Source organism: Aptenodytes forsteri, unplaced genomic scaffold (assembly GCF_000699145.1).
Source record: "Aptenodytes forsteri isolate BGI_AS27 unplaced genomic scaffold, ASM69914v1 Scaffold8, whole genome shotgun sequence".
Lineage (NCBI taxonomy): Eukaryota > Metazoa > Chordata > Aves > Sphenisciformes > Spheniscidae > Aptenodytes > Aptenodytes forsteri.
In genome coordinates, this window is record NW_008796218.1 from 4,062,181 (window position 1) to 4,075,881 (window position 13,701).

A 13,701-nucleotide genomic window follows, 5' to 3' on the forward strand; every position below is an offset into this window, starting at 1 on the left:
TCCTTAAAATATAGGAAAAAATGGGTCAGAGATGAAAACTACAAAAAGGCGCTGTATATTTCAATGGTAAACATACTGCATCACAAGTTAGAATAGAATATTTCAGTATTTTAGCTAAAATCACTGTAAGGGATCTAACTGAATGTAAATGGTAATGGTAAAAATGTTTAAAATCACCAACAATATTTTAAGTTTGCAGTTTAGACATTTGGTTTTTTACTTTCTAATTATTTGGGGACAACTTCATTTGACTGGGCCTTTGGTTCGTGTGCTGGTTTATGTTTTTCTTTGTATTCTGATAGTTGTGCTTTGTGATGTTTTTTGACATATTTAAAAATACTAACACGGAACTTTGAGCACTTGGAAATGTGGAGCAATTCAGAGCCTGGGCACTCTTCACCTTTACCCTTACGATTGATTTTGCTATGCATGTTTCCTTCTCCTTGTTAGAGATCAGATGCTGTATGCCATAATCTTCCATGAAAACAGGATAGTTGAGGGTCCTCAGTTATTGCAAATTATTTCTTCCTATTTCGTGGTACTTTGCAGAACTGAAACCAAAATACAGGGAGAGTTTGTAGTTTCCTTTGCAATTGATGCAGTTTCAGTGCAGAGACTGCATGCTGCTTGATCTCTCCAAACTGAATGATGAAGCGGTGTAAGTTTTACCTGTGGCAATTACTTTTTAATGTTCTCTGATTCTTTTCAGTGCCTAGTCCAAATACCTTAATGAATTCCTTAAAAACACAAAACTTGCATTGGGAAACTGGTTAATATTAAACAATGATTTTTATTTTTTTTTAACTAAATAACAAAGAAAATACTTGATATTGTTAAGTATGTCACACAAAGAATAAGACTGAATAACTGTCTTAGTTACTTATTTTAATTTTTTTTTTAAAGGCAGTTAAAATTGGTAGAGATTTCATCTGTGGATCTTGTGAAAGGATAGGAGGTTCAAAGTCTCAATAAATTGAACTTTAAACTTTTTGCACTTCTTAATGGCAACTGACTAGCTTAATTAATAGAGGAGACAATGTTTTATTTTACTTTATTTGAATTCTTAGACTGTTGCAATTATTTATCTTTTGTCTTCATAGTTTCATATTGAAGTAAATTAACATCAAGAAAAAAGGGCCCATCTACTCCCTCCCATGAAAACTTGCACAGCCCAAGCAGTGGAGGGCTTAGGGGGAGAAGTTGCTGCATTCTTGGTTTTGGCCACATTGCCAATCAAACAGGGATATTTCTGAAATACTTCCTGGGTAGTTTCAGCTAGGCATAGTATCCCCTGTAATCTTTTTCTGAACAGTATGCTGCTTCAGACTACCCTGTCCTTTATCCCAGTAGTAGCTGCAGCTCACTGGTAAATGAGGTGGCTCCTGTAGGGGTCTGTAAACACGTTTTAGGGTTCCCATTGTGCACATATGTAAGGATCATATTGTGTAAGCCTTAGTTCAAAACAAAGAAATATTGTGCACAATGCTGCCTTGTAAAAGCCTGTTTTTAAGGACTCAACAAAAATCAGAATTTCTCAAAGTTGCAGAAAGTGGGGCATTTTGTCTAGTTTTGTTTTATCTGATCAAAATGCTTGTGACTTTAAAATTGTTGTGGGTGTTTGCTACCTTCCTTTCTTCCTCTGTTCCCACTGACCCATATCCCAATCTGTCCTCCTAAGTAAGTTTGCTGCTTAGCCCCTTGAAAACAATGCCACAACTAGGAATATCAGCTAGAGTGTATCAATATTCTAATAGAGTGGAAAAGAAGGTGCTGTGCTGTATGATACAGAGTAGTGCACAAGAGCAAGCGTCAATGGCCAAAACCTGTGAGCAGGTTGTAGCTGGAAAGCCCAGCCTTTCAGTGCTGCACCTGAGCTCCTGGGGATGCAGCACCTGAGACGAGATGCAGGAGGTGTTCCTGGTTACGTGGAGCCTGCATCTTTTCCTTAACCTCTTCTGCAAGGCTAACAACATATTGAAGCAGTCCTTGTGCCTGCTTTATCCGCAAGGGTTAGGTTTATATCTGGCTCTGGTGCAATTGTGCAGCGTGGAAAAAAGCTGCTTGTCCTTTACTGCCATTCTTGAATATCCCTTTGGAGGAAAAACCAATGTCACAGACCGATTCTCAGCTTTGCATGTTTTGCTTTTCTCTCTTCTTTCGTAACTCCTCCAGCACTGGTGAAACTTTAAAAAGTATGTGAAGGTGATGTGCATTTACATCAATAAATGTATAAGAACTTTGTGTATGCATTAGTAGTGACTGGAATATTGATACAGAAAAGGTAATCCATGATATCACTCTTTTCAAGAAGAATTTAAGTTTAGCTTCATTTCTATGAACCAGATGAAAATATTTTTTCAAGTATATATCCTACCTAGGACACTCTTTTATATTTTATAGGATGCCCAGAGCTACTGTAGATATAAAACACAATTTCTGGTGATGAGATCTCTGCATCACCAAAATGCAAATTTCACTCCTGAAAATGTAGGCCATTTACTGAATAACCTAGAGAAATATATGGTGAAAATGTTAGTTCTCATGTATTCAGATTACCCCCTTCAAAGGTTTTCCTTGGGTTTTTAATATCCTGAAAGTCCCAGTTCTGAGGCAGTCTGCAGTTCAAACTTCATTTTCGGTTCTTAGAGTGGTCATTTAAATAAACAAATAAAAGTGGCACGTCATGCGTAGCTTGTGCCAAAGTACGCCGTGTGCCAGTTAGAATTAATTTTTATGAATCCTCACGTATATGAGTTTATGATAACAGCAATGCAGATACATATGCTTGTCCCTAGCATCTCTGATGACACTTGCAGTACTTTAAACATGCACAAGTAACATCCCAGCACGGTTCTGACCTGTGTTTATTTTTAGTACTTCATGAATCACCTTCTTTAGCTGTTTTTCTTTTTCACATAATGAAAGGCATATAAATCTTATTGCTAAATAACACTAGGATACTTGATAGTAAAAATAAAGCCCCTCCTCTTTTTCTTTGTGAATAGCCAGATGGATGTGTTTACCCTTTAGAGAAATTTAGATTTGATACTTTTGTTATGTTTTGTTTTCTTCCTGGTAATTATGCTGGCACTTTGCTGATCCCTAGTTGTGCATTATTACAATGGAAGGTGACAATTTGATTGTCTTCAGTTGGAGAAACAAGTAATTTTATATTCACCAAGCTGTCAGGTAACAGTACCTCATAGTACTAAGAGCTCCTGGCAATGTGGTTTGGCACCTATATTTAAGTGCTTTGATGCTTCCGTAACCTCTACTGTATCAGAAATATTTTGCCTGCTAGAAATGTTTTTAGGCTTGTAGTGTAAGGTTTTTATTAAAAAGACAATCTGTAACTGAGCTGCAGAGCCATTGTTTCATGTTACCTGGAGGTACTAATTAGGTAGTTTAGTGTAACTGGCCACAGGTGAGCCTGCAATTGATACTTCATTTCACTGTCTACTGGGGTGCTCTATTTGACTTAGAAATGAGGATCAAAAATATGGAGAGGAGGGAGGAGAATGGGGAAGGAGGGGAGAGAAATCTGACTAGATAAAATATTTCTGTTCTGAATTAGGTGGTGCAGAGAAATGGCACGTGACCTTTTGTTTTCACACCTGTAAGATTGAAAATTAACTGTTTAACTCATTATGTGGAATCTTAAGCACCTCCTGAAAATTAACTGTAGGAGGAAAAAAATGTAAGAATACTGTATTTTCCCGTTGGAGTATGTATCTCAGAGTATTGAAAGGATTTAATGAACCTTTTGGGAACTTATGCCCATCAGGTTTTAATGTGGTCAGGAAGATTTCTAGTTACTAGAACAAGTTCTGAACTGGCTTTGTAAGGGAAAAAATAAATGTATTCTTGTCTTTTGTATAAAGTCTCAACTCGAAGTCTAAACATGCTAAAATAAATTCCTTTTAGTATTTTTAGGCATCCTTTATCAAAACCATTTATATAATCATTCAGCTAAACAATTAAGTCATTCTATTCCATAAAAATGTGAATTAATGCTTATTTATAGCAACCATTGTTTTTTAATTTTATTGTTAATGATTGCTTTTATTTATATTGTATATTCTGTTACTTGCTGCCTAAAACAACAAATCCTAATAAGTTGCTGATGGATAAATTCTTGGCACTCTCACTCTTGTTCCCATAGCTATTGGTAAAGATAGCTGGAAGTCTGTACTGCCTTTTTTCTTTTTCTTTTTCCAACAGTAAGAAATTGGATATCCAGAGACACATGGTGTAGTCATAGGACTTTAAAGGCAGTCATCACTGAGAAGCTAATACCAACCAATTAAACAGAGGTGGTTACGTGATGTAACATTATCAGGAGAAACAATTCATGAGTCAAAGCATTCCAGGGCACATGAGCTCCAGTCCAAAGAACAGTCTCAAGCTGTTTAAATAAAGTGACAGCAATATTGTCAGCTAAATATAAACTATAGAAAATATTAACTACAGTGACTGAAGATGGGCACATCCCAGGTGCTAAATGACTATTCTTTCACTGCCCTTTACTGCGTTCAATGTGAGTTCACCTTAGGCATTTTCAGTGAAAGCTCCTGGTAGTGAATAAAGAGAATGGAACATTTAACCTACTGGAAGGGTAGGTTGTATTTTTAGCATTTTATGAATCCAAATAAACACTTTGGATTCTCACTGAAAAGCCATAAGGGGCTGTGAGGCTGTTTTGCTGCATCCATTTTAATGTTTTTGACAACTAGATGAATAGACAGGAACTCGTTCCCCAACCCTAATATTTTACTGAGGCTGCACGGCTGAGAAGGTCACTATAATGGCGGAACGTAAGAGAAAGGCTGTCCAAAAAAGTCCGTTTAGCTCTCACATTATTTGATTACAAATGAGAAGAAATACCATAAAAATTGTTCCAAACCCTTTGGGATTTGAGGAAGTCTGAATCTGAAGTCAAACTTTGTGATTTGGATGCATATCTATTAGCAGAAGTGTAATTTGTCTGGATTGGAAAAACAAATGCAAGAATAGCTGAGTGTGTATCTTGGAAGCTGTGGGTGTATTGCTTAGCTTGATGCTTATTTCAGCTAGAGATTTGGGTCCTCAGTTAACGTTATAGCTGTCATTTCTTGAATCATATTTGCTTCTATCCCTCCCCCACCGCCCTTTTATTTCCAAGGTGATTCCTGCGACTACCATAATCTCTCTAATCTTGCAATGCTGTTTATGATCTCTGTGTAACTAATTCTTGTAGTATTCCTGCAAAATGAAGCCAAAGGAGAGCTTCAGGGAGTTGAGCTGATTTGCCTAAGGCCTTGCTGTGACTCAGAGCCAGAGCCAGGAACAGAAATTGGGAGATTCTCTCCCATTGCTGCCTTGTAAATTTATATGGGTTTTGTGCATAGGGATTCATGTTGGGGTGTGGGGCCCCAAGATAATAGAGTCTTTTAATAACTGTTCACTTGCGTTACCAAGGCTCCTTGAAAACAGATAGGAGATTTCATAATTTTAGGAAATAACTGTTTATTCAAAAATGGCAGTCAGATTACGGCATTAGATTTACAATGAATTGTGTTACTGAGTTATGCCTACATAACATTGTTTTACAGGGGCAGAGCTGCAAAATATTTTGGCTATTGGCAAAGCATTTTCATTTTTCTTTAAGTCTATCTGAGCGCTACTGTAACTGGTATCTTTATACAGCAAAAATAAAGATCAGTTTTCCTGAATTTTTAAACTATGCTAAACTGGTTCGCATCTAGAAAGAAGTAAGGTGTTCCAGTAACTTCTATGCAACTATGTCAGTGTGCCTCGTTCTACGTCAGGCCTGTACTTTTACAGCTGAACTTGCACTGCAAAATAGATTGCATAAAGGCTACTCCATGAAGATGCTCTTGAGTTTCAGAAGGGTTTTGAGGATCCATGAAAGACACAGGGCTACCAAGTGATGAGGTGTGCCATAGGTATGAAAGAGGAGGATACTGTGGGCAGTGCAGGCAAAGAAGAGTATACAGTACATTTAATTTATCCCAAAGCTGAGTGCTGATTTGTAAGGGAGGGTCCTGTAAGTCACCTTTAATATTATGAGAGGAGTATGCACATTTGTTGCTCTTTTAGAAGGTGGGGAGGGCTAAGATGCTGTGGCTGAATTTTACTTTTCATGAACACCAGGTTAGCATAAGAGTTTAGAAGGAAATATTTAAGAGGTTATGAGTACTTCTAAAAATGGTTTCTCTTAATTTATTTAGTTCTGGAGTCACCAAAGCACTTAGACATGTGCTTAACTTTTTGAAACCGAGTAGTCCAATTTGAAATTAGTGGACTGCTTGCATACTTGCAGTTAATCATGCACTTAAGTACTTTAATCTGGCACTTTGGGGAAAAGGAATGGAGTCTGTTCATAAAAGCTCTGTAAGTGAATGTATTTCTAATCTAATCTGATTCCAATCTACTGCTGGAGCTCTAGACCTGGGTTATGTCTATACTGCAGTCACTAAAGCAGGATGAATTAGTCCATCTGAGTACTAAGCTACTGTAGCTGGAGTGCTATCAGAAACGAGCTTGTTTAAAATTAGTTTGGATATCTCAGCATTACAAAGCAGTCATTTATGTGGCTGCAGTGTAGACATGCCTTTAGGTTTATGAATGCTTTGTGAGGGTGGAGCAGAGCAGAAGCTGGAGTCTCCGGCCAACTACGAGTCTGCTTTGTCATATATCTCATTGTTATTGCTTAGTTTATATGGTTCTGAAATAGTGTCTGGGCTATCACATTGTTGTTATCTGTGTTAATACTTTGTGGCTTGATTCTGAAATATCTAGCAGCTAAAACACCAGGTCTAGCCATAATTTCCAGTGTAACATTTAAATCATTTGAGAGTCAGCAGGGATGGAAGATTTTAGGCTTTGGAAGCCTTTCATGTCAGGAATATAATCTAATAAAAAGAAGATATACATTGTTTGAAGAATTTGAGACCATAGACCATAGATAGACAAAAAATTTAATCATTTGAGCAGTCAGCAGGGATGGAAGATTTTAGGCTTTGGAAGCCTTTCATGTCAGGAATATAATCTAATTGTTTCAAAAAAGAAGATATACATTGTTTGAAGAATTTGAGACCATAGAAAAGCCTTAGACAAAAAAAAAAGTATTATTATTTGTATTTAGAAAGGTGTAACACGCACTGTCTATAGGAAAAAAGGAAAATCGATGTTTGAGAATCTGACTGGCAGTCTTCATTAGAGCAGAGAGAATTTCTTCTCTGGATTAAAATAAAAAATCATGTCATATATATAGAGAACGGTGCTGTTTGGGACTGTGTTTAGTTTTACGTAGGGAAAAAACCCTTAGCAGTTCAATTTTAGCTTTGCTACCTTGGTATCAAGGCTGACTGAAATTGGAGTCCAATTCCTCAGCTTTACTGAGGTTTTGATAAATGATCTCATTCTTTTTCTGTCTTGAGTTCAAAATGAGATAGAATTTATTGTTGTTTTGGAAAATCCAAATCAAGCTTTATTTAATTCTCAAAGTTGAGTAGGTGATAGGACTTCAGATAATTAGGGCCTTTTCCAACCTTTTTTCATACCCATTAGGTATATTTTCCACCTTTAGTGATTGCTGTGTTCAGCTAATCTGCCAATTTAACCAAAGCAACAATTTCACAATGTAGTTTTCTTTCTGATTGTGTGCTGTGTAATCAATATACTGATATAATGTGAGTGTAATTTCCTCTCTTATTTTATCTCCACTGCACAGTATTATAAATAAACAGCTAAAAAAGAAAAAAGAAAGAAAAGCACCAAACAAATCTGTTGCATCTTCTTTTAAGATTGTACCACTGTAGACACTTGTTCTAGTAAAGTAGAATTGGACCCACTTGATTGCATTTAAATTTTTCATGCTTCAGCAGTTTGTCTGGGAGCACAGTAAAGAAAACCCCCCGAGCGAGGATAGTTTAGAATAATAGAACTTGATTTTGTGTATTATAGCGGCACCATTTGCGCTGCTGTAGTTAGGGTTGTGTCAGCACTTCCATTATAAACCCCTGTTTGCAGGGGTTATAACTAGGGAGATATTTTTTATCAAAAACTTTTTTTAAAATCATTTGAGTGAATTTAATTGATAATAGGAGAAAAAATAAAATAAATTATAATGGAAATTAGTAAATTCCTAATACCTTTTACAAGATTTATTTATTATGAATATTGGTGTTTGTTTTTTCTTTTTCCTCTCACCAAGGATTTTAGCAAATGCATTTTGAATATTTTAAATGTAAAATTGGGAAGTTATTATGGCTTAAAATTTGACTGCTATTCATACTCATATTTTAATATTAAAACATTTTAACACAACAACCTGTTCTATGGTTTAATGTTATCATAAACATAAACTACTCTAATGGGCCAGATTCTTCTCCCTTTGAATTTCATGAGACCTTGGAGTTATTGGCTGAACTCTGCCTTTGGACCTGATGGAGTTCCGCGTACAGAATTCTCCCATTTAAGTAAAAACAAACAGGTAATGAGTGAAAACCTGCATGGAGTAATTGACTGTATAACACCCAGCCTCAGAGTTTATATTTACTCTGTCTTACTGATTATAAACCCAGGCATAATCAATATTTGGTGCATAACCTGGCACCCTCAGAAGACATGTACATGAGGTATATTGATTGAGTTAATGATTGTGCTGGGAAAAGAAGGTGGAGGGCTTAATCTAGCAGGGTCCTAGATCTCTGTCCCTTTTACCCCAATGTTTAAAACCTAGCAACCAAAAACCTGAAAGGTACCATTAAGTGCTGACCTCTGACCATAATTAATGTGCTAAATCTTGCCGTTTTAGCAAAGGTTTTGGGCAAAATAGAAGCGAAACACCCCCCTGACACTTATGCCACAAGGAGAGCAAGTGCCTGGGAGGTCTGCCTGAGCTTGTCTTTCTTTTCAAGCTCCAGGACTATAGGTAACTGAGTAAAGTGCAGTATGAAAACGTGTCTGACCATAACGCAGCAGTGGAGAACAGGGATAGGTGGAGCTAGAAAGCATTTGAACCCTGCTCTTGGTCTGTTCTCTTAGTCTAGTACAGAAAAAAGATGCTGGGCATGGCTTGAGATTATTTGTGAATGTGACTTTGTCAATATAATTTTATTTTTAAGGTTAACAGAGTCCCCTTTTCCCTATGTAATCAACTTCAACAACAGGACATGAATAGAAATTTTTATTTAATTGTGTTTAAAACATCATGAATAAGAGGAAAGTATATTAGCATATATGGCAAAGAAAAAGTGTTTCCTCTATAGTGCATTACCAGTAGATGGTTTTACTGAATGGTCACTTGAGGAAATACCAAAAGCCTGTTTATGAAATGGAGGTGAAGCCTTTCTAGACTAATTATATTCAGCATGTAATTTCTAAACTTCAGTCTGAATTTTGATTTTCAATTAACATTCCCAATTTGAAGATAATTTTCTATTTAATGTAATTGCAGGAAATAATTTATTGGCTGATTAAGACTGAGGGCCCAGCCTTCCTTAAGAAAACAGTCCCTAACAAACCAGCCTTTAAAGCCAACTCATAGCTTTGGACAGATTCAGCCTATTTTTGCAGCTGCAGAGTTGTGTTTAATTAGGATTGTGCACTATTATTCATTGGTGCAGTTTGTAGTTGAAATTATTCTTAAGAGACATTTTCATTTCTAGTTTTGTGTCATGATTAATTTATGGTGAAGAAACAGCCATAGCTATTGCTTTTCACAGAAGCTCGTTCAGTTTGAAACAGGAACGAGATCTGCTGAGAAGGTGAAAGAAAGGAAAATCCTTTATTGTGACTTTCAGTTTTCATGTCTGGTTTTCAAATTGCATAAAGTGTTGACTTACATTTTCATCTAAGTGATTACATTAACATGACTATTTTAATGAGAAAAGGGAAAGTAAACCTTTTATTTTATATTGGATCATAGTAATTATGAACCAGAACCTTTTGAAGTACGTGCAATAATGCTGGTTGCTGAACTCTTGGCATGTTCTCTGGAGCATCAACACAAATTCTTTAGTGTAGTAAGAATGTAATACACGGTTTAAATTCCTCAGTTCTGCTTATTGGCAATATTAATATTAGACTCCCACTTACACTTAGGCTCCCCTAAAGAAAATGCAAACCTTTTTTCCCCCCACCAGTATCGAGCTTAAGAGGCCAGATTATCTCTATTTACAGAATAGTTATTCTAAATAGGTATCAGTGTTTTAACATGTTTCAAAGCACTTCAAAGCTTGTAATACTTTCATATAGAACTGTACATAATTAGATTAGTTGATCCTATTCCCACTTACACTTAGGCTCCCCTAAAGAAAATGCAAACCTTTTTTCCCCCCACCAGTATCGAGCTTAAGAGGCCAGATTATCTCTATTTACAGAATAGTTATTCTAAATAGGTATCAGTGTTTTAACATGTTTCAAAGCACTTCAAAGCTTGTAATACTTTCATATAGAACTGTACATAATTAGATTAGTTGATCCTATATATATTTTTTTCACTGTAGGATACTAAATCTGAACTCCCTCATTAATTGTGAGAAATTTAGCATTAGCTGTTAAACCCTATGTGAAACACAGGCTGCTACATAAAAACTACTGTTTAAATTGGAATTAACTTAATTATTTTTCTTTGCACTTGATATTTCCTTCACTGTAATATTCATGAAAGCATGTGACAGATTTGTAAATTTAACTGTTAGTCTCAGATTTCCAGACCCTTTAATCAGTATTTATTTGTCTGTAGAAACAGTACTAGCAAGTTAATGATTTGCTAATTTGAAAAATGCTCATGTGGTTTCCTATGTTAACTGATTTGTGCATTTTTAAAGAAATAATATGAAATCAATTATTGTTAAAAAGCAATTAAGGTGAAGATCTTATGCCTTAGTTTCTCAGCAATTTCAATGTCAAGGATATTCTAAAGTTACTAAAACCTGGGAAAATAGCTGATATATTTTAGCTGTCTTCTTTCAGATTTATTAATGATTGTTTTAACAGTTGCAGTTAATCTTATTAGAAATTTTAAACAAAGTGTTTTCAGATTTTGAGTTGAAGTCTGTTTTATTTTCATATAAGTGCAGTAACTGTGGTGAAAGCTGTGTTTGCATACGAGATGGTAGTAAGAGACCATTATTAGGAAAAGACATTTAACATAAATCAATGCATTTATTCTTTACACTTTTAAGTCATTTAAAGTAATTTGTTCAGCTATATCCTGTACTCAATGCCTAATATGAAATTAAACATAATTATTTTAGATTTTTAGTTCAAACTGTAAAGGATATTACTCAGATATTATCCATCCATTCAATAAACCATTCAGTTTTAGAACACTTTTCACATGAACATCTCGAAACACTTTCCAAAAGGTAAAACTCGGTAAAAATTTTAAACAGGTTAAGAGCAGATGCAGCTCTAAACAAAGAGCAAAAGGACTTATTTAGCAGAATTTGAAATGGATTTTAAAATTCTCATCTGTGTGGAAAACATCTTCTGCTTGCAAGGAATGAGGTTAGGAAAGCATGATGGATTCTCTCATTTAAACATTTGCTTATAACCTTAAGATTGCTCATGGGAGTAAGAGTTTAAAGACTTGAACTCCTATGCAAAATCAACATGAAAATACCAATAAAATCACTATTTTCTTATAGCTGGAGAAAATTATATTGTTTGACAAGTGTAAATGAATAGAATGACATCACATAACTTAACCCTGACCTTGACTTGGCATCAATGAATACTTTATCTCAGTGTTTCGGATCCAGATCCCCCAAACTCGTACTTTTTAGAGTACTTTGGTCGACTGCATATGATTAATTTTAACTGTTGTAGGCAAGTGTGCCTCCTGTCTGGTTTGTTTAGAGGACTGTTTTGAGCTTGATTTTTTTCATTTAACACCAACATAACTTAACCCTGACCTTGACTTGGCATCAATGAATACTTTATCTCAGTGTTTCGGATCCAGATCCCCCAAACTCGTACTTTTTAGAGTACTTTGGTCGACTGCATATGATTAATTTTAACTGTTGTAGGCAAGTGTGCCTCCTGTCTGGTTTGTTTAGAGGACTGTTTTGAGCTTGATTTTTTTCATTTAACACCAATGTTTTCTTTTTGTCTGGTTTTCTTGTTTTGTAGAAGAATGTCTTCCAAGCAGGCTACCTCTCCATTTGCATGTGCAGCTGATGGAGAGGAAACAATGACCCAGGACTTAGCATCACGAGACAAGGAAGAGGGCAACAGTGATCAGCATGCGACCTCTCATCTGCCTCTACATAATGTAATGCACAACAAACCTCACTCTGAGGAGCTACCAACTCTGGTCACGACCATCCAACAAGATCCTGAGTGGGATGGAGTCATCTCAGCCCAACACAGAATGGTGAGTTTCACAGTTCTCACAGTGACTTTCTAAATCAGTATTGTAAAAGACTGTTCACTTCCATTTTGAAAGACATGTTTAGTACAATCCTTCATGTGTGTAAAGCTTTTTAAATGTTAAAGTGTCGGTGTCAGTAATAGATCAACATCAATATGGTGTAATTGTAAATTACAATTGTATAATCTTCTTAAGTATACAGGTCTATATGAATGAGGTCATTTGATGAGTTCACCTTCAGAAAGGAAATGCATCTATTTATCATGTTTTCATTCATACCTTGATTTATGTCATAACCTCTTTAGCTCATATATTCAAGCATTAATTTCTGACAGGAGGATGTAGCTCACAACTGTTTATCATCTGCAAAGTGTTGTGCTGAAGGAAGAAACTTTAATGTATTTTTTTACTTGTCTCTCAGAAATAGAACCCACCAAGTCTAGAATATTACAGCTTTACACCACAACAAAGAAGCTGGCATTTTAGGTGACACAAATATCCTGCTGTATTTATAGGAAATTACAACTTTTTGTGGAGGGGAAAGGTGTTTATGAGTAGCTATGTCATGCTTTTCTGCTCTAGATCACCAGTTTGTATGTAGGTGATGTTAGCAATGATCAGAATTATTATCTGTATTCTCTTCAGTAGCCTACGTAAAATTATTTGCAGTTGTAATTCTGTCTCTGCATCCCCAAAACTCTGCAATAAATGGGCAGACTGAATGAAGACTGAATGGGCATAGCATCTCAGTCAATTTATTTTCCTTGCATGTGTTCCTGAGGAACAGAATTAGGGTACGTGGAGCAGCCAGGTGTTCTGTAAATTTAGAACATCATAATTCCAGACTCTCCATAAAGTGACTTTCACAGACACTAAATTCACACACTTAATTTAAAAAGAATACCCTGCCTTTTCATAAAATTTCTTCTGTATTTTTATTAAATGTCTGAGTGGATTTTTTTTTCAGCCAATCTTTTTTTTTTTCCCATACAAATCAGCAGCTTTCAATAAGGTTAAAAACCAACAACTGTAGAATCTTTTTTGACAGCTCTAACAATAATGAACTTATTTCAAATTTGACTAGGAATAATAATTCTAATGCATTAATCAACATAGACACTGGAATTCTTCATGCATATTGCAATGCCTGGAATTAATTAAATAATAGCACTGCAATAATATCTATTTTGTTACTGTAGTGGTTTTTTTTTTCTTTCTAAAATCCCATTGATTCAAAAGATCAAACCAAACTAAAAAAATGCTACCTAGTCTGTAATGCACAATTTAACCCAGTGCAGAACTTTCTGTCAGGCCTA

The 13,701-nt window shown here is 35.6% G+C and overlaps 1 protein-coding gene across 9 annotated transcripts in view; it reads left to right on the forward strand.

The window, feature by feature from the left end:
• SOX6 (SRY-box 6) overlaps positions 1-13,701 on the forward strand; it is a 387,375-nt gene that overhangs the window by 132,460 nt on the left and 241,214 nt on the right. For 8 of the 9 annotated variants that reach the window (XM_019474501.1, XM_009288777.2, XM_019474505.1 and 5 more), the window contains one exon: positions 12,145-12,388. In XM_019474501.1, the coding sequence (XP_019330046.1) occupies positions 12,145-12,388 (244 nt within the window). Of the gene's footprint in view, positions 1-8,401; positions 8,498-12,144; positions 12,389-13,701 lie in introns of those variants that run through there. The other variant, XM_009288781.2, reaches the window with a different exon arrangement.